The following is a 21,518-nucleotide window of genomic DNA, read 5'->3' on the forward strand; positions in this document are numbered from 1 at the left end:
ATATCAAAATTGAAAAATGCTTCAAGAGATTAACACCTTAAGAGAAAAAAGAAAACATAACAATATTTTAGAATTGAATAAGAATTATACTGTAGAGTTTTCTTTTACTTATAGTCTATTTATATTAGGTAAAAATAAAAAGACAATTTATTAACCAACATCGTATTTGATTTAAAAAAATATTAAAAAATATTTATACATAATGGGGACTGGGGTGGGAGTGGAGTGCGGAGTACAAAATCAAACCCCACTCGTTAAGAATTTGGTGATTATTTTTCTCATTATTCCCTATCCATTCTTAAAAATTATTTAAAATTCACCTCATTTAGAGTGAGACCCCAAACCTAGGAGGATTTTGCCATCCCTACGTTTCAAAAATTTGGAGAGTAGAAACTTAGAAATCTACCCCACAATTAATGGGGAGAAATCTACATTACATAAGAGAAATTACCTGTGGAGGCGTGAACATAGTTACTCATCTTTAGGCTGGCTTACTATGGTCTTTGCGTACACATCATAGCCCTTAATCCTAAAGCCGCTCCCATAGTTATTGTGAAGGGGCCCTAGGCTGGGCCACAAGATCAATAATCCAACTATATATCAAGCCCAATTGCAGCAAATGCAGCTTCAGCACAGCTGGCACAGAAAGCGAGAGAGCGAGCTTCTTTTCTACTCATAAATAATTAAAGAGGGATTTTTTTTCGGGCATGTCCAGAAATTCGATCTCAGTGTTGGAATTGTATTGATAGCAATGTAAGTGTAGCATCATTGTGGATTGTCTCTTAGCGTGGAAAATTGGAAATTGTGTTAATGTCAGAGTAATGGAGCACCCTCAGACTCAAGACTCTTGAGCCCAGTTCCTCTGCTATTCATCATCACCGCGTATCTTCTTCTGTTAGATTTTGGGACAAAAATGTATTCCATGTCACTGAAAAAAGCCTAATAGCGCGTTCCTTTCGACTGCCAAAAAAAGGCAGTCGTATAAAATTGAAATGAAAATAGTTGAATTTTTAAATGTTAATTGGCTGATATTGGTTTATTATTTGTTCCATCATATTGCGTTTATACCTCTCCGTAAGACTGCTACCTAAGGATTGACTTAAGAGTTTCTTTACTTTATAATATGTGTAAATTGTGCTCCCACAGCAAGCTCCCGGAGGCTGGTGTGGTGCCCTTTTTTATTAATTCACCTCCACTTTTTCGCAATATGCCTTTTTGCGACGGCGATATTGCGACCATTGTTTCCCTTTATGACGGCGAAAAATGCCGTCGTAAAAAGGTTCTCCGCGACCGGGCATCGCAATTTGTAAAAGGGAAGAAAAAATGAAGGACTCGATTACTTGTGTTGATGACCAGCCGTCGTATAAGACCTTTCACGACGGTAAACAGCCGTCGGCTTAAGGATCTTTTTTTTTTTTTTCCCCTTTTAGTCATCACCTGTCTCCATCTTCATTTCTCCCATGCCCCGACTTCCACTACTTTTCCTGCCAATCGTGTAACAGAAATATCATTTGCTCCCTCTCTTCTAAAATTTCAAAATTATAATAATAATAATTTACGACGGAAGTTATCAGTGGCAAGGGCCTTGCACTTATTGCTGGAATGGTGCTTATCACGGAGTTGGGGAAAGTGGCGTGATCAATGTGTCAAACCCAGGTTAGGTTTGACAAACAAGTCTCTGCTTACCTAATAAGTGCCTGAGATAATTTGGAATATATTAAATAATAAATATGCAGAAACGGCCTGATTATGCTCTTAGTTCATATTGTTTCTGTTATTCAATAATGATATTTCATTTATTTGAAGATAGTTTTTTACACTTTAGCCAACTTGATGGTAGCACTTCACTTCATCATCCTATATTTGATTCTTCATAAAGATAAATTATTTGTTTGAAAATAGAAATATTACTCAGTCGTTTTATTTTTTTGGAATTTAGTTGATTAAACTGATCTATCCCTCTTCAGGTATGTGATCAGTAACATTGCTAGATTAATTTCAGTTACTGTAGAATCCACACCCTGTATGGGACAGAGATCCGCAATGTAGCTGGTTCCCACCAGTCAGCATTCTGGTTTCAGGTCAATTAGCGAGGGCCTAGCCAATATGATTTACATTGTTGATTAATAGTAGTAAGGAAACTGGAGCTAGTTATTCTTCAACAACCATAATGCAAAAACTTGATGAGAATCACAGCTTTTCTAATCCTAATTAGAGAGATAACCCCAGCAACTTTTTTTTTTTTTTAATTTTATTCTTATTTTATCTTTTTAAGAATGGAAGTCATGATCCAATGTAAGCTATAGCCAGATGAGTACACTGATTTTTTATTCTATCTCATAAAAAAAGATGGTGCGTGTCGTATACAATGTTCTCCTCTCGCGCCATTTAAAAAATGCTATTTGAAGGAAATATTAAATAAATAAACAAAGGTAAGCATGTCTCTTGCTAGATATTGTTAGTTATGGGATGCTTCATGCTGATTTTAGTCATTTTCTTGTTTTGAGTGGTCTTATAAATAGACTGGAATTTCATTTTGTGTTTTCATATCCCTAACAAACAATGGATCTACTTCTCCCCTTAAGTTCCATTTTTGTTGTCTTTTCATTACTGTTATTTCTCTACAATGCATCCCTTAGAGGGAGAAAGAGTTCTAATGTTAGGAAGACCCAAAAGGCTCCTGAACCAGCTGGTGCATGGCCAATTATTGGCCATCTTCACTTATTAGGTGGTGGTGATCAGCTCCTCTACCGAACACTTGGAGCAATGGCTGATAAGTGGGGACCTGCATTCAACATTCGCCTTGGCAGTCGCTCTGCTTTTGTAGTTAGTAGTTGGGAAGTAGTGAAAGAATGCTTCACTATTAACGACAAGGCACTTGCTTCGCGTCCTAAAACAGCAGCTGCAAAGCACATGGGCTACGATTACGCTGTCTTTGGATTTGCACCTTACACCCCCTTCTGGCGTGAGATGCGGAAAATTGCAACACTTGAACTTCTTTCAAACCGCCGGCTTGAGGCACTCAAGCATGTTCGGATTTCTGAAGTTGATATGGGCCTAAGGGATCTATACGGTTTATGGGCTAAGAATGACTCGCGCCCTGTGCTTGTTGAACTTAAGAAGTGGCTAGAGGATATGACATTGAATATGGTTGTTAGAATGGTGGCTGGAAAACGTTATTTTGGTGCTTCTGCCACCTGTGATGATAGCGAAGCCAGACAGTGCCAGAAGGCAATCAATCAGTTCTTTCATCTGATTGGCATTTTCACAGTTTCAGATGCACTTCCATTCTTTTGGTGGTTGGATTGGCAGGGCCATGAAATGGCAATGAAGAAGACAGCCAAGGAATTGGATGCTATACTTGAGGGCTGGCTGGAGGAGCATCGCCAAAGAAGAGTTTCTGGTGGGATCGAGAGTGAGAGTGAGCAGGACTTCATCGATGTCATGCTGTCTCTGCAGGAGGAAGGACACTTGTCACAGTTTCAGCATAGTGCAGATATTAGCATCAAGTCTACCTGCCTGGTATGTTCAATATTCAGATTCCGAGTAACGTTCATTGACAGATCAATGTCTAAGGAAAAAAAAGATATAAAAAAAAAATTGTGACAGTAATGGTTGGTCGGAGCATTAAAAAATACCAAGTAATGGAATTCACCAAATGTTACGTCAGACAAAGTCTTCTTTTCAGTTATTCACTTTATTTCAGGCATGCCTTCCGATGTCATGACTTGCTGAATTATGTTCTTGAGACAAAATAAGATCTTCTTATATGAGTCATCAAATTTAATGTTGATGGCTTTATTTATAAGTTTGTGAATTATCATTGTAGTCATCTGCTGAACTTTTGTGCAGGCACTCATCCTTGGTGGTAGTGATACTACGTCAGGTACCTTGACATGGGCCATCTCTTTACTTCTGAACAACCCCAATATGCTGAAGAAGGCACAAGAAGAATTGGACCAACAAATTGGCATGGACCGGCAGGTTGATGATTCGGATATTAAAAACCTTGTGTATCTCCAAGCCATCATCAAAGAGACCCTCCGCCTATATCCTGCTGGTCCTCTCTTAGGACCACGGGAAGCAATGGAAGATTGCACGGTCGCTGGCTACCATATCCCAGCTGGTACCCGCCTGATCGTAAATGTATGGAAAATTCAAAGGGATCCAAGGGTTTGGAAAAATCCATCTGCTTTCCAACCAGAGAGATTTCTCACAAGCCATACAGATGTTGATTTTAGGGGCCAACAATTTGAACTCATTCCTTTTGGTTCTGGCCGACGGTCGTGCCCTGGTGCATCATTTGCTCTCCAAGTCCTTCACCTGACACTTGCTCGACTCCTTCATGCATTTGAATTAGCAACCCCGTCGGATCAGCCTGTTGACATGACAGAGAGTCCTGGCTTAACAATTCCTAAGGCCACCCCATTGGAGGTCGTCCTTTCTCCTCGCCTCCCTCCCAACCCCTATGGATTTTGACGGTAAATCGAGGCAGTTTTGAGATTTTGCTTATATAAAGCTGCGGAGTTGGTGAATTTAAAGGGTGCAATAAATTATATGTACTTATTACCAATGGGGGATTTATTTGGAAGCTGTTGGGTTGACAAGTGAATCTAAGCCATAGCCCATATGGTTGAATATGTACTGTTGTCTAGTTGTGTACTGTATTCCGCTGTAGTTCTGCTTCCGAAACTAGCTTTGCTATATAATAACACAGTCTCTGTCCAAAAAAAAAAGTCTAACTTAAAATTTAAAGAGTGATGATACAACCACTAACTCTTATATAAATTTATTTTATATAAATTAATTTGACATTAACTTATTGGTTGAATTAAAATACAAAATAATAAAAATAAATATATAGATGAAAAGATATTTAATCCAACCAATTTAATCATGTCACATGAGTTTATACAAAAAAAAATTATACAAGAGTTTGTAATTATATTATTACTCAAAATTTAAAACTTGATGTACGTGTGTATTTGGTTGTTTCCTTGTGAGTGCATTATTTTTCGTACATCTTCCACAATATTGAATCAAATATAACACATTGTTGCCACTAGCCAACGATTACCCTTTCGGGCATCGAATTTGGGAGGAGTAATAATAGGGCTATATTCCCTATGCATATGAGCGTGTATACGTACATACATACATACATACATACATACATACATATATGTGTGTGTGTGTGTGTGTGTGCACGCTCATGTGCGTAGGGAATATATATATATATATATATATATAGAGAGAGAGAGAGAGAGAGAGTCATTTTCTAGTGAACGCATCATCACTTTATTAAAGTAAGAATATATATTAAAATACAAGATTTCAATACATTAAGAACTATATTTTTTTATTTGATTGTGGCATCCTTACTTTATTAAAATAAAAATGTTCTCACTAGAGAATTATTATTATTATTATTATTATTATTATTATTATTATTATTATTTGTATAAATTATTTTTTGTGCAAACTTATATGACATAATATCATTAGTTGAGCGAAAATATAAAATAATAAAGATAAATTATATGGGCTATGTGGTGGTTTCATTCAACCAACCTTGCTATGCATATTAGTTTGTACAAAAATAATTTGTACAAAAATTTGTATATTTATTAATTATTGTAATGCAAATTTTAATATATTTGCAAGCGCACAAGTCTATTGAAGTATAAGTTAAGAATAACGAGATTGAACTCAAATAAATTGTCAAATTTTAAGAAAGCCAAATATGATCTAAGTAAATCATGATCTACCCTAATTGAAAAGAAAATATTTGTTTGATAAAATCTAAATTGAAGATGCAAGAGAATTAAAGGCGAGAAAATTAACATGTGAATTCAAGAGATTGAATCTATCAGGGTTTCATAATTCATCACTATTCAACTTAACAATAACCTAATTATCAATCAATTCTCAATTTTAGAGTGACAATTCAAAACTAATCTCTATCTACTCATAGATATAACAATTAAGTTAGTTAAAATTATTTTTATATAGGTCGTTTCTGTACTTAATATTGTGATATCTAAGCATTTTATGTAAAAAATATTAAATAATAAAAAGTTAAAGTTTTCCTAAACAATGTTAAATAAATAATTTCATGAAAGACAATGAACGAAAAAAAATCATATATAAACTTTATAGATCCAAACATAAGTTTAGTCAAATATTAACCTTAACAATCAATAATACATGGCAAAATTTGTCAAAAGATTTTTTAATATATGACCAAATATATGAAATAAAATCTAAAATATTAAAGCATACGTGTAGGGAATCAATTGAATAAAAGTAAATTAATTAAAACAAAAATCATCGGAATGCAATCCGAATGTAACCCCATCTGATTAAGTTAGGATCATATTCGGATTGAATGAATATTTTAGATTAATTTAGTTTAAGATCGGATCGGATTAAATTCGGATGCCAAAAATCAGCTAAAGTTAGGGGCAACATCGATGTGGTTGCCAATTGCCAAAAAAGGCAAGATTGTCAAGCCAAACTGCGGGCAGAAGCAGAATAATAAGAGCAATAATGACAACAAAGCATTGATTTCCACCAGGGGTCAGTCCATCAAGTGCAATTGCCATGTTTGGAAAAAGATTCTCCTGTTTATCTCCTTCCAAGATCAAGAATCAATCAGTAGAGATCTATGTTCACGAGAACTGAAACAATTAGTCTCCCGTTCTTCCCACAGGCGCAGTATTGGCTGGTCCGTGGGTTGATGCGAGCTTGTGGGTACCAACTAGGTTTGTGGTTGCGGGTTCGGGAATCTGCCCAGTGATGTCGGTGATGTCGGTGATGTCGATGAGGCTGGTTCGGCTCGTGGCTGCTGGCTAGTTCGTGGATCGTGAGTTTGGACGGTTTCGTGAACTAAGTCCAAGTCAAGATGACAAGTTTTTTGTTCAACCGTTAATATAGTTTATATTTTAGTTTTGATTTCTTCTTCAATTTTTTGTTTGCCTGGGTTTTTGAACTTCGCGAGATGTCGCTGAGTTTGAGAATAGGGATGGCAAAACCCAGGGCCGAGTCCGGGTATTGCAATGATCGAACTCTGTTCGGATGTAATTGGTCCAGGTCTGGATCCGGGCCGGGTTTTAATCTGTATACTCGAATTTTATATTTTTTAATATTATATGTGTATATTTTTTTTTATTTTTTGCTAATTTTATAAGTTTTAAATTTATTTCAATAAAATTTGACATGAAAATATAAACTTTAAGTGTTTAAAACTTTATATATGTATAATAAATGAGTCAAATAAATATAAATATTTAAAATAATATATATTTTATAATATTTTTTTAATAAAATTTGGGTTCTGGGTTTATCAAGTGATGCCCAAAACCGACCCGGCTTCATACCCAGACCGGGTAATACTCGGCCCACAAAGCTCGGGTACGGTCCGGGTCCAGACCGAGCATGTATTTTTGCCACCTCTATTTGACAATATGGAATTTTGATTTTGATTTTCTAATTTGCTTTTGTATTTTAGTTTTTTTTTTGTTTTTTTTAAACGTAATCCAATTGGATTATCCAAATCAACCCGAATTCTATTCGATCCTTAAAAATCCGATTGGATTACACAAATATTATCCGTTTAGATACTGAGCAAATACCCAAATCCGATCCTATGCCAATCCTATTTTTGTGCATGCCTCAATTAATTAATTGCCTTGTTCAATAAAAATATATTAATTACAATTAGATAATAGTATTAACAATTATAGGATTAGAAATAGAGGACAATTATGGAGATAAAATTATGCCCATCAATTATCTTGATATCTCCTCTAAAGTACTTGGTCCGATTGTATTATCTTGCCCTTCTTATCAGAGCAAGTGCCTTGACGTGTAAACAAGCCATTTCCTATTGCCATATACTCTAATTAATTTTTTATCCCGTCATTGATACAGCGCAGACTCGAGAGAGAAATCAAATGGGAAACGGACAGAGAGAAGTCGAATATTTCAATCCAATAACGATGTCTTTGATGTGGGCCTGTGTTAGCTGTTTAATTCCACAAAATGACTAAAAAGGTCGAACGAGAGAGCCATATGGGATTGGAAGTAAGACCATTTGCAAAATTAACAACCAAATCAATCGAGGATGAATATTCAAAATATTGGGCACTAATAAGACTTTGTTGCTGGAAGTGGCGTCATTGCTCTCAGCATTTTGCACTAAATGCCATTTATTATAAAATTCCTGCTTCAACTGATAATGACTTCTCTATTCCTGCAACGAGGAGCTTTTATGTATGCATATCTTATCATAATTTAATAATAAAAGAATACGCAAACTTCCGAAAATGATAATTAATAAAGGGAGATAATTTATGAACAACTTTATCTAGCTTCTGTGTTCAGCTCAGCAGAAAAATGCTAGAAAATATTAATTTTAGTATACAATTTACCGTCCATTATGATGATGGGTTACTAAACAAGCTAAACAATGAACGTTACTTACAATATGACACTGTAATTTGTAAATTAAGTAGTACAATTAATGACTTGGAAAACTTCCAAGAAAGATGAAAACACCTAGCAGTACCGGCTTGACAGAAACACCTAAAAATACCCACTTGACAGAGTCACACAGAGAACCTATTTAGTTAATTAATTATTTCTTGATTCCGCACAGAGAGCTTATTCAGGCACGAGAAAATCTATAAGACCTAACCTTAAAACTGTGATCTTGTAATCTACCATGAATTTCCTTCTCCCATATCTAGACACCAGCATAGTAGTGGTTGGTGCCTGTGCTACACTTGTCGTTTTCTATTATTTACAAAAATGGTCCAACACCGGCAAAAAACCACCGGAAGCTGCTGGAAAATGGCCGATGATCGGACATCTCCACCTCTTAGCAGGACCCCAACTCCCTCACCTTGCGTTGGGGGCCTTAGCCGACAAGTATGGACCATTATTCAGCATCCGAATTGGCGTGCACCCAGCCCTGGTGGTCAGCAGCTGGGAGATGGCTAAAGAATTGTTCACCAAGCATGATGTTGACATATCCTCTCGCCCCAAGCTCACTGTTGGCAAACTCTTAGGCCACAACTATGCCAATTTTGGGTTCTCTCCTTACAACGCATACTGGCGTGAGATGCGCAAAATAACAGCTTCGGAGCTTCTCTCAAACCGCAGACTTGAGTTACTCAAGCATATTCGGGCTACTGAAGTGGACGGCGAAATAAAAGAGATATACAAGATTTGGACCAAGAAAAAGAACGAGTCAGACCAAATTTTGCTTGAGATGAAAAAATGGTTTGGGGACTTGAATTTGAACGTGATTCTAATGATGATCGCTGGGAAAAGGTATTTTGGTGGTAGAGCTGAGAATGATGAGACAGAAGTGAGGCGCTACAGGGCCGCAATAAGGAATTTTTTTCGTTTGGGTGGGGTTTTTTTAGTGAGAGATGCTTTGCCTTTTCTTGGATGGCTTGATATTGGTGGATATGAAAAGGCCATGAAGAAAACTGCCAAAGAATTGGACAGCCTTATTGAGGAATGGATAGAGGAACATCGCCGGAAAAAAGAATCCGGTGCCAATCTGGATCTGGACTTCATCGACGTGCTGCTATCCGTTCTTGAAGGTGAAGGTGTTGACCTTTCTGATTTTGATGTTGATACAGTCATCAAAGCCACTACCATGGTATTTGTCTTTCTTTATGCAACAACAGACTTTTATGGATATTATGTGTTTTGATAACCTTGCTTATGTATATATGCTCTCGCTCTCAAAATTAATTTAAATGGATTTTGCAGACTATAATTGTAGGGGCCACTGATACCACGACTGTTAATCTAACATGGGCACTCTCATTACTGCTGAATAATCGCCGCGAATTGGAGAAAGTCAAGAAAGAATTGGACTCTGTAGTTGGCAAGGAAAGACTATTATGTGAATCAGATATTGAGAAGTTGGTGTATCTTCAAGCTGTAATAAAGGAGACGCTACGATTGTACCCTGCTGGACCACTTGCAGGAGCAAGACAGTTCACTGAAGATTGCACAGTTGCTGAATACCATGTCCCAAAAGGAACCCGGCTCGTGCTTAACCTTTGGAAGTTGCAGACAGACCCAAGGGTGTGGTCAGATCCATTGGAATTCAAGCCTGAAAGATTTTTGACCGCTCACAAGGATGTTGATGTCAAGGGTCAACATTTTGAACTTCTTCCATTTGGTGGTGGTAGAAGAGCCTGCCCTGGAATATCATTTGCTTTGCAAATGTCACATTTGGCTCTGGCCGCTTTCCTACATGCATTCGACATATCAACTCCGGGGGAAGCATGGGTTGATATGACTGGAACGGCGGGGTTGACCAACATCAGGGCAACTCCACTTGAAATTCTTTTGAAACCGCGTTTGCCTTCTAATCTCTATGAATAAAATTTGTTCTGAATCAGGACGTAGGTGATGTTATACAAATTCATAGATTTTTGCTTCACTGGGCTTTGCCGGCTCATGGCTTGTAATCTATGGTTTCAGAAATAATTCAATTAAGCCACCTGCTAGTACCGAGCTCGAACTTGCTGCTTTATTGCATAGCTTTCATTTTGCATCCCCATCAGATGAACCAGTGGACATGGGTGCAGGAATTTGATTAACTGTTGTTAAAACTATGCCACTTGAACCCTTGGAGTGCTTCTTACTCCACGGCTTTCTTCTTCACTCAATGGGTTAATAAGATTGATTTTAAATTTAGATAATTCAAACGCTTATAAGATTATGCTTGCTTAGTTGATATACGTAATTTTTAATAAATAATTTTTGCAAGCATTTTTATCTATCATTAACTAAGTTGCTCTAACTATAATTAGAACAATGGTGTAAAATTAAAAAAAAAAAGAGCATTATCAAACTATTGCACATAGCTCATTCTAATATAATCTCTCAACAGTTTGATATTGCTCAAGATCGGACTTATTAAATATAATCCATTTTCATATTGACTTGTCAACTACACATAGCTTTTTCTCTTTTACGAAAAATTCTAGAATACATATGAGGTAACATGTCATCCATACAACAAGAAATAATACCATGACATATGTGCATTTATTTTGAACCACTATCATGGAAGTGGTGGTTGTATTAAATTTAATTACACTTGCCATGCATGCATCAATTGGTTATAATACATCTGAGATATTTTAGAATTTCTTGTCTTTTACACCTTGCGGCTGGATATGGCTTTGGGGATCTTTAACCTCTACTTTTACTCTTGAATATCATATTGTTAATCAAATACCATTAACGAGATACTAAATAATATTTTTTTAATATTCATCAAACAAAAAAAATTCAACAATTTTCAAATGTGAGAATACATAAAATATTTTTCATTGTTAAAAACAGTAAATACAATAACGAAAAACAAACTCAAGGCAGTGATGTATATCTATTCATTCCGTGATGCAGTATGCTTAAATGCATTTCGTTGTTATCACGAAATTTACTTTTTTTATTTCTTCCATTTGGGAAAATAAAAATAAAAATCTTGGTGCAAGCAGCAAGTTTCAGCTGTAGCATTGATCTAAGGAATTGATGTCTATGGTCCCAAAGCCGATAGGCTTTACAATTTTAAAAGCCCATAATCTTTTTCCTTTGATTTGGCCTCTTGGCTCCCCTTTTAATGACTTGCACGTGCAGTTCCTTTAACATCATCATGGCTTGGGCTTTATGTTTAATCTCTCCTTTGGTGTGCGGCTCCGAATCTTTACGTATTTCCCATAGCATTGATCCGAATCTTTATCGGATCTGGAATCTGGATAATAACATGCATATTTCACCTCCGGGTCCGATACAGGTTTAACCCGGAAAAATTCGGGTTTTCGAATTTCGGATTTTAAACTTGGATATTTTTTAACTTAAATCTTATTTGCTTTGAAAAATCCTTTAACAAACTTTACTCACAGCAAGGAATAACAATCAACACTGGATCACTCAACCAAAGCTTCTCAAAGCCACAATCTTGTAAGGGAAAAAAAAAACACTTTCAAAATCCCATTTATAGCCTTTACTTGTTTTACAATTGTGTATGACACTCCCATCAAATCACAATCCAATACCCATTTCAAATTTTCAATAACCAGAACCAAAGAGAATAAAATCACGTTCTTGGGCCAAATTCCCAAAAATATCATTAGTGAAGCTATTCATGATGCCCATGGCCTTGCTGAAGATACCGATATCAGGATGGTGGTTATATACAGCAATCGCAATTGCCCTCAAGCTGCTAATGATGATGGTGGCATTTTCAACCCCGCATCACAGTCATCGGCCGTGGAGGTGGTTAAGCACGATGATTTGATTTGGGCTTTGGCAATGATGATGAGGAGCACATCACATTCATGGTGATTTGATGAGGAAATTTTTGGCTTTGGGCTTTGGCGGCCGTGACTTTGAAAGTGAAACTAGGGCACATCTAATTCTTCTCCTTTGATGTTTCTATTTATATTAAAAAATAATATTAAAATAAAGATATCCGGGTTTGGGTTTTAGATTTACGGGTTCACCCAAACCGGAACCGGACCCAGATATATTCAGGTTACAAAAATAACATCCGGATACCGGATTTAAAATTTTTCGGTACGGGTTGAACCCGATCCGGATTATCCAGGTTCGGGTTAAATTGTCATCCCTAGATAGAAATCTCTCCATTTTGATTATTTTAAGCATTGTTTATTTCTTGATCTCTAATTTAATACATATTTAATAAAATAATTCAATTAACTAAAAATAACAAGTAAATATATAATAAAAAGTAATATATATATATATGAGATTTTAAAATTTAGTTTTAAAGTTTTTTCAGATTTTTCCACACTTTAAAATCTTAAATTAGAATATGTGTATGGATACTATTGATAAATCTACACCATTTGCAGTACTTGTCACTCCACGTCTTTCTGCTTCTTTGTATGGATAAATTGATTCCAATATCCTCACATGAGTTCAAGTAAGAATAGAGGATAAGAGTTAGTGTTTTAATAGATGAAATTTCTCATCCCATTCAAATTCAAAAAGTAAAAAATAAAATGATAGAAACAAATCATAAATATAAATCATAGTTTTATATCTTGATTAATTTAGTTAACAAATACAATAGATAGATGCCTGCTCCTTTATGAATGCGTGAGTTCGAACTCCTATGAATGCATGAGATGATGATGATGATAAAAGATACTTGTTCTTTAAGCGTCACTAAATAGTAAATAGATAGTTGTTGCACTCGTAATTTATCCACATCCTAACATCAGCAAAGAGCAAAAACTTGGTGCGTTGAAGATGTCTTTGAAAAAGGCAAAACTTGGATGCCTATCCTGTAAGGATGGGAGAGATTGTTTAGCTAGCTCAGTTTTTATTGATTCGGTCGATTAGATTCATTAAATCCAACGATTCTCGAGATTAATTAATTTGCTGCCGATTATATATATCATTCTCTCAATCTTGGGACCGATCGATGAATATATTAACAACAGTCACAAGAAGAGTCCCAGGAATGGTCCACAAAAGTAATATATTTTCTCATCAATTAACCTAATAAACGTGGTCCCATGCAGGCAACAGGGCGCTCGAATTGATTATCATCATCTCATTGGTCATTACTATCATCACATGGTGTTTGTGTGACCCAAATTATCATCCATCCTTCACTTTCCTCATCCTCGGTCGAAAATAACAGTGCATATGATTGCTCGTCATCCCAAATTTCACAACCATCTAATCCAATCGCATTCATCTTTCACTTTCATCACTCTTTTTACAGTACCCTTGTTATAAGGGACCTCACTAACTACTTGAAATATTCAATTAAGTTGGTCCCTTTGCTGGGTAGCTAGCAAACTTGGCCTCATCAACTCAGATGGAAAAAAAATAGACAAGTTTATTTATTTTTACGCATGTACTATTTGTCCTAGAGAGTTACAATTAAGGGGGGGGGGGGGGGGGGGGGTGGGGGGAGTTTATTTATCATTCATTAAGCATTTGATCGAACCACCGCCTTTTATCTTTCTAGAATTCTAGCTGGGCAATGTAATACAATGTAATTATAGCTGGCGTTTGCCGTTGGAAAGAGACAAATTGCAGTACTTTCTGGTTAACCTTGTCGTTGAAAATATCATTCGGGTTGCTATCGCATTAAAGATCAGCTGATCCCCTTGTGTATATTATTCAACCAAATCATGGCCCAAAGTAACGATGCTATTTTATGACACAACAAATGGCATCCTAATCAATCCAATTAATCAAACAACACGCCCAGCAATTAATAAATCATTTTACGCGACGTGTACAAATAATGCTTTATATTGACCAAAATGCTGCTTCACGTGGGTTAGGTGTTGGTACTATCTCATGGTTACATGTATGCGAAGTTGTTTCAGAATTCATTCTAACGTTCATATCAATTTAATTACTTGGAATTAAATGTCAACTAATGGCGAATAACAACTACTCGATCTTTTTTTTTCTCCTAAATATTTAGAATAGACCTCTCCTATTCTCCTTTTCGGGTGTAACTATCTAGTCTAACCTTACATTGAGTTTAATTTAAAAGTGGTTTCTACAAATCTTATAATAATTAAACACTGAATCTAAAAGAGAAATTGGATTTGTATAAAAAATTAGTGATAATGTTATAACATATATAACTATTCGTTACTACTTTTAAATAATAGTAAATAACATCATCACACCACCATCCAAGTGTGTCCCACTATATATTTTTATTTATCACCAAATTCAAGATTATCTTAAATGCATTATGTATATGTAGGGGAATATGGAATTGAACATGGTAGTCCCAACACACCAACTAGCTAACACTTCCTCTTATTTATCTACTGACAATAAACATTTTGTAATTATGCTTTAGTGATAGGTCAACCTAAAATAAATTTTGCTAATGAAACATTAAGAATAAGAGAAATATGCCTGAAAATATAAAATCAGCGGACTTCCAAATACAGTTTAGTTTCAACGAGAATAATCCGTTTATAAATTAAACCACAAGTTCATACGATGCATATAAGAAAAGAAAGGGGCCGGGACCCTAACAAGTAGCACACAGGGTAACTTGACTACAGTCAACTAACCATGGTTCCAAATTCCAATTTAGCCTTCACTTTATCCCGCTTCAGAAAGCACGATCACGCACACGACACAATTATAACGCAAAACGAAAATAACCGAAATTTCCCACCATCTCTTTGGGATTCTCATTTTCATCAAACAGCCAATACTTCCGACTTCACAATTCACCGCCTAATGTTGCCTGAAAGAACAGATTCGAGCTTGAGTCAACGCGCCACGGACACGGCGGCGGAGAGAGTGATTGTCGCCGTGAGAGCCGAGAAGGTAATCTCCAAGAACACATTGGCTTGGGCTCTCACTCACGTTGTTCATCCCGGCGACGGCATTACGTTGCTCGCCGTCTTTCCCGCCGAAAGAACTGGTAATTCTGTTGTTTTACGACGGTAAATCACTTTTTAATCACCTGTGACTGTGAATCATAACAGTAACGCACTGAGAATTTACTTATACGTGATGTCAGGCAGGAGATTCTGGAGTTTCCCGAGATGGACCGGAGATTGTAGCAGTAGTCATAAGGAGAAATCGCGGGATCGGATTTGTCAAATCTCGGAGTCTTGTTCGCAAATGGTACTTCAGTTCCATAATCAAGTTGAGGTCAGTTTTGTTATTTACCGCGTTTCCCACATTAATGCCAATTTTCATTCAAATTAGAGACTCTTCGCTCATTTCAGTATTTTGGTTAAATTTTATTTGTTAGTTTAAAACGTCGCGGTATTGGTTTGTTGAATTGAAATGGCAATTGAATTTTATCGCATGTACTATGATGTAATGTCCACTAAAATTTGTAAGTTTCACCACCAATACGTGATAAATAATAAATACGATCAACGCGGTAGTAAGCAACTGTCTTTGAAAGAGGTTCACTGACAATACGAGTGCTAAAGAACTGCAGAATAATTATTTGTTGTGATCCCGAGTTCCTGGTTAAATTCGATTTTGGTGTCAGAGATGGAAGATTCGTGAATGCCCAAACAAACCTCTTGGATCTGCCTGTGCGATGCAAACAAATTACCAATGGGCCTTTGGTCCAATAGGAGAAGCCTTGCAGTTACAATGTTGAGTGCAAGGGTTCGAGCCTCCATAAGAGCATTATGGAGGTTAGTTTCAATTCTTCCTCAATTATTAATTAATTGAGTGGAGACAATCTCTCCCTTACAAAATGTGAGTGGAACAGGCACCCATCGAATATTAGAGAGGGTTTAAAATATCTGACATATACTTCAGTGTGTCAATGTATGGTGGTGATCCCAGTTATATAGTATGATTGTAAATATTAATTGTAATGTCTGATGTAATGTCAGTAATATCTGTGTATAACAGACTTAAAAAAAAAAAAAAGAGATGCAAACAAATTAAATTAATGGTACATGTACCTTTTTTCCTGGGGGAATGACATGTGCCGTGCCATGCCTAAAAATTGCTCCTCCCGTGGTTGTAGACCCCAATGAGCCACGAAGGCGTCAAGGATGCCTCCATAATCAATTTTTATATATTAATTATTATAATATAATTAAATAATACATTATTTTAGTTATTTTTTGAATATAATTAATAAAAATATAATATAATATTATTGAATAATAAATTATAAAATTGATAAACTAATAATTGTAATGTAAAAATATAATAAAATAAAACTGATATTATCTAATATTATATTAAATTAAAAAATATTTTTATTTATTATTATTATAAAAATAATTTCTTTATTTATAATACATTATACCATATTATTATATTTTATTATTGGTAATATTAATTTGTACTTTTTTTTTTTACATGTTGCCTTACTTTTTTATAAAGTAGCTTATATATACCCTTATTTGATTATGCACGAGTAAGTGAAAAAAAAAAGAAATTATACGAATAACCCATTTAGTTAATTTAACAACATTTTTTTTTCTCTTGTTCTTTTATAATCTCGCAACTTTTCCTCACCAAATACCAACCAATCTCCTGAGGTGGCTCCTCTATCTTTTAAATTAATTAATGCTTAAGGATTGAAAAATTATTGAAGTATGCTGCTGAATATGATTTGATGAATGTGCAGGTCAGAGTGAGGATTAAGGTGGTATCAGGAACATCTGGAAGCGCAGTGGCAAGTGAGGCCATGAGCAACGGAGCCAACTGGGTCGTACTGGACAAGTAATTGATCATAAAAAAGTATTATTTCTTTTTTTCTGAACTATTAGTTTAATTGGTTGGTTGGCCGGTTGCTCACTAAATTACCTTTTCTCAACTGCGATTCTTAATTATACATGCTTACTTTTTAAATATGAGTAGTGCTACACATTCTAAATTTTTTATTTTAAAAAATTATTTTAAATGATGTGTCGTTAATTGAGTGGTTAATAATTCTTTACAAGATCCAAGTGAATTAATTGTATTATCTCACCAACCAATTGATAAATAACACATCATTTGAGATAACTTTTTAGAATAAAAAATTTGGGATGTGCAGCATTACTCTTTAAATATATACATGCAACATTCATGCAATTAATTATTAACTTCTTATTATTATTATTATTATTATTTGTATGAGAAGAGAAGACAACTAATAATAGGAATAAATCCGCCCATACATCCATCGGTTCAAAGGGTTCCCTAGAGAAATATCACACAGTTCAGTTTGCTCTACGGTGCCCATCCGGTTCTGCTGGAGTCTGCACATTCTTAATCATTTACCCCTGTCATAGACTATCGACTGACCTGCTTTAGGTTCCAAAAGCCTGCTGTTAAATAGAAAATCAAACGAATAGTTATAGTATGTACAACATTATTCAATGACCTCGATCATGTTATTAAACTTGCATCCATTCTGATGTAAGTTCGAATCAATCTCCAAACTAGTCCGTTGGTTCAAGCTTTTGGTCAATGGCGCAAGACTTCTCTTAATTTGAACAAACCAAAATAAACGATTGAAAAGACACTATTTTGTATTATGATTTACATTAGTATAATAAACTGCCCTTATACCAGACGCACGTAGAATGTGTCTTTTGTTTCAGAATTTGGTGTCTGAGCAGACTTCGATTAAGTGCTTTCATGGACTTCTGTTACTTCTGGAAGTTTACATCTCCACTAGCTTTGTGCAACAATAGAGAAATGAAATTATAATTGCTTTCCTTTATATGTTACCATAGATCTTGAAGACATATTTCTCTCTATCACCCTTCAAGAGATGAAAAGTTGACAAAGTACTTAATCATCCTGATCGTTCTCTTGAAGCAGAAAACTAAAGCAAGAGCTCAAACATTGCTTGGAGGAACTTCACTGCAACATTGTAGTGATGAAAAATTCTCGACCCAAAGTTCTTAGGCTTAATTTACAAAGTTTAAATGAAGAACAAACTCAGTATTTCTCTGCTTCTGCTTCACCCGTTATGGCTGCAGTAGAGCTACAGGGAAATAGAATGAAGCATTCCACTCCACTGACCAGTCCTGAAAGAACAAGCACTTCAAGAACCAGCCAACAAGGTTTGTCATCGAGTTCTGACAGAATGTCATCTCTTTTCTTAGTCTATCAACAAAATCCTCTTTTTGAAGGAGTCGATAGAGGTTGCTACACCTCAATAGATAACCAAAACCACTTGGATGGTTCACTTTTGGCTCCCGAGTTAACTGCAGAAAGGCATATCACTCGGTCGGCAAATTCAACACCATCTGTAGCAAGTAATTGCAAGAGTGTGTTTTGGATTCCCCAAAACCACATTGTTAATGAGAAACCACCAAAATCCAAAGACTATAAAGATACAAACAGTCGATCTCCAAGTTCTAGAACCCTTCTTCATAAGTTTATTCAGTTTGATCAAGACACAAGAGCTGCTGGACTAGAGTTTAATCAAAGCCATCACAAAAGCTATGGTAGTAACACAAGCATCAGAAATGCAGTTCCATTAGGCCGAACTTCCTCAATACCACCTCCATTATGCTCTCTATGTCAACACAAAGCACCAATTTTTGGCAAACCTCCGAGGCGATTTTCTTATAAGGAGCTGGAGGAAGCTACAGATGGATTTTCAGATACGAATTTCCTAGCAGAAGGTGGTTTTGGAGTCGTTTATAGGGGATTGTTGAGAGATGGCCAGGTGGTTGCTGTGAAACTGTTAAAGTGCGGCGGCTCTCAGGCAGATGCTGACTTCTGCAGGGAAGTACGGGTATTAAGCTGTGCTCAACACAGGAATGTTGTGTTGCTAATTGGGTTTTGTATTGACGGCAAAAAGAGAGTCTTGGTCTATGAGTACATTTGCAATGGTTCCTTGGATTTTCATTTACACGGTATTCCCTTTCTCTTTTCTCACTTGTTTCCCAGAACCCTTCTGTATTCAAATTTGACAATTCTCCTATGAATTCCTCAATCCCATATTTTGGGTACTCTCTGTTTCCATACGGTATATGTTGCTTCTGAATTAACTTATTTGATTAACAGGCAAAAAAACGGCTCCACTTGATTGGCAATCACGGGTAAAGATAGCTATTGGAGCAGCACGAGGCCTAAGGTATCTTCACGAAGATTGTAGAGTTGGTTGTATAGTGCACAGAGACATGCGGCCTAACAATATCCTCCTAACTCATGACTTTGAGCCTCTGGTATGTGAAAGCTAAATTTATTACTTTTCTCTTTGTAGAAATAACAATACTGTATTTCCAGATTGATTCCATACTGTGAAAACTAATGGTTCTTGATATGATACATTCCTTGAAGTTGAAATATAAGAATGCTACTTCTTATCGTTTTCTTGTTTAGACTAACAGAATATGAATCAGCCTGTAATTTGTGGTTGTTTTGTTAGGTTGCTGATTTTGGACTTGCTAGGTGGCATGCCGAATGGAATACAAGTACAGATGAGCGAGTTATTGGAACCTCAGGGTACATTCCAAATAAAATTTGTACTTGTTATCTACAAATGCATATGCGTTGCTCTTAGCAGTTCATGAATAATCTATGCACAATAATATTTGTTTAAAGTTGACTTTTTCTATTTCCAACAGAGTTTAACAACATATAGACTTGCGTAGTTTTCTTGAAATCCTCTGCTCTGTTTATATAACCAAATTTTACCTGAAATTCTGAGAGTTGTTACCTCTTGCTGATTATGCATAATTACAGGTATCTTGCACCAGAATATATTGATGGTGGAAGAATTACAGAAAAAGTGGATTTGTACGCATTTGGGGTGACACTATTGGAGTTAATCACCGGTCAAAGAACCAGCCAGTTGCAATTTTATAAAAGTCAGCATGTCGTATCTGACTGGTTCCACCCTCTGGCCGCATTACAACCAGACCATATTCTAGACAAGGTACACCGCCTGATTGACCCATTCTTGGTCTCTGAACAGGCCCACAACTACACCCATCAACTACAGGCTATGGTCCGTGCTGCTTTCCTGTGTTTAAGCCGTGATCCAGAATCCAGGCCCCCCATGTCAAAGGTCTGCTGCCTGCACTCTTCTAAATTTTTCGTTTCTTTCGCGATATTTTTCTCCTTGGGAACAATTTACCGTTGTTTTTTTGCAAATTTTCAGGTCCTTAGGATACTTGAAGAAGCAGATTCAGACATTCCTTTGCCTTTTGATTTGAAATCTGTTGGAAACAGAAGTGGCCATCTGCCTGGTCTGAGCTCACGCGCTCAACCTGAAGTAAGGAAAAGCCACCGTCGCAGGCTTTCACATTGAATATTCATTCGGATGGGGGATCTTCTAATAGGTTTATAGCTCTAAGTTGGTTCTCATCTTCCATGGGAGATGGTTTCTCTCTGTTGCATTCATCCAATCTATTCGTTGATCATATAATATTTTTTTCTTTGAGATTTTTATGTTTAAAATCATTATTCTCCTTATAGGAACATTATAAAGTATCAGTTACACGTTTCGACAAGCATTTCACTACTTGTACCCAATTTGTATTACATGAGAAAAAATATCTATAAAATTACTTTTGATAAGTTATAGGAGTCTTTCAAAATTCTTTTATCTCGTGCCGTTGTGCATTATTTACATTTTTTTGTGCAGATTATCGGAAAGTGGTTCTCACATATATACGAGTCTTTCACGCCATTGATTCAGTTGGGAGAAAATGTTGTCACCTTTTGTCGCATTATACAAAACTGAAACTCCACGTACAAAACATTGAACGTAATGATGGCGATCGTGTTTGGTAGTTTGGGTAATTGTATACCAAATGAACAATCCAGCATTATGATTTCTTTACTAACCAAATAAATTACTTGATGCAAAACCTTGATAATGTTCATGAACCTAAGTTACTCCGTTGACTTTTCTTTATACTGCATTCTCTATGGCCTCTGTATGCCCCGTCATTGTCCCTGAGCTACGTACATGAGGAGACAAAATGATTTAGGATACTGAGAGAGCAGGGAAGAAGCTGACTAAAGAT

The 21,518-nt window shown here is 36.0% G+C and overlaps 3 protein-coding genes across 4 annotated transcripts; all 3 read left to right on the forward strand.

The window, feature by feature from the left end:
• Positions 1–670: 670 nt before the first annotated feature.
• LOC102608597 (xanthotoxin 5-hydroxylase CYP82C4-like) lies at positions 671–4,741 on the forward strand. 2 transcript variants are annotated; one of them, XM_052440409.1, is made up of 3 exons: positions 671–1,656; positions 2,640–3,522; positions 3,853–4,741. In XM_052440409.1, the coding sequence occupies exons 1-3, from the start codon at positions 1,349–1,351 to the stop codon at positions 4,477–4,479; spliced, it is 1,818 nt and encodes a 605-aa protein (XP_052296369.1). In that variant the 5' UTR covers positions 671–1,348; the 3' UTR covers positions 4,480–4,741. The 2 variants fall into 2 exon arrangements, with proteins under 2 accessions (XP_052296369.1, XP_006473405.2); XM_006473342.4 differs by having other exon boundaries at positions 1,557–3,522.
• Positions 4,742–8,415: 3,674 nt separating this feature from the next.
• LOC102608892 (cytochrome P450 CYP82D47-like) lies at positions 8,416–10,561 on the forward strand. The gene is made up of 2 exons (XM_006473343.4): positions 8,416–9,673; positions 9,787–10,561. The coding sequence occupies exons 1-2, from the start codon at positions 8,726–8,728 to the stop codon at positions 10,408–10,410; spliced, it is 1,572 nt and encodes a 523-aa protein (XP_006473406.2). The 5' UTR covers positions 8,416–8,725; the 3' UTR covers positions 10,411–10,561.
• A 4,468-nt stretch (positions 10,562–15,029) lies between these two features.
• Positions 15,030–21,078, forward strand: LOC102609174 (inactive protein kinase SELMODRAFT_444075-like). The gene is made up of 8 exons (XM_006473344.4): positions 15,030–15,478; positions 15,578–15,711; positions 17,168–17,262; positions 18,352–19,397; positions 19,549–19,709; positions 19,913–19,989; positions 20,230–20,554; positions 20,648–21,078. The coding sequence occupies exons 1-8, from the start codon at positions 15,121–15,123 to the stop codon at positions 20,795–20,797; spliced, it is 2,346 nt and encodes a 781-aa protein (XP_006473407.2). The 5' UTR covers positions 15,030–15,120; the 3' UTR covers positions 20,798–21,078.
• The last annotated feature ends 440 nt before the right edge of the window (positions 21,079–21,518 follow it).

The sequence above is a fragment of the Citrus sinensis genome, chromosome 5, assembly GCF_022201045.2.
Source record: "Citrus sinensis cultivar Valencia sweet orange chromosome 5, DVS_A1.0, whole genome shotgun sequence".
In the NCBI taxonomy this organism is placed as follows: domain Eukaryota; kingdom Viridiplantae; phylum Streptophyta; class Magnoliopsida; order Sapindales; family Rutaceae; genus Citrus; species Citrus sinensis.

Coding starts and splice junctions, on each gene's coding strand:
- LOC102608597 (XM_052440409.1), top strand. CDS start 1,349: ATGACCAGCCGTCGTATAAGACCTTTCACGACGGTAAACAGCCGTCGG. Junction 1,657..2,639: donor GATCAATGTGTCAAACCCAG/GTTAGGTTTGAC, acceptor TGCATCCCTTAG/AGGGAGAAAGAGTTCTAATG. Junction 3,523..3,852: donor GCATCAAGTCTACCTGCCTG/GTATGTTCAATA, acceptor ACTTTTGTGCAG/GCACTCATCCTTGGTGGTAG.
- LOC102608892 (XM_006473343.4), top strand. CDS start 8,726: ATGAATTTCCTTCTCCCATATCTAGACACCAGCATAGTAGTGGTTGGT. Junction 9,674..9,786: donor TCATCAAAGCCACTACCATG/GTATTTGTCTTT, acceptor TGGATTTTGCAG/ACTATAATTGTAGGGGCCAC.
- LOC102609174 (XM_006473344.4), top strand. CDS start 15,121: ATGGTTCCAAATTCCAATTTAGCCTTCACTTTATCCCGCTTCAGAAAG. Junction 15,712..17,167: donor AGTTCCATAATCAAGTTGAG/GTCAGTTTTGTT, acceptor ATGAATGTGCAG/GTCAGAGTGAGGATTAAGGT. Junction 20,555..20,647: donor CCAGGCCCCCCATGTCAAAG/GTCTGCTGCCTG, acceptor GCAAATTTTCAG/GTCCTTAGGATACTTGAAGA.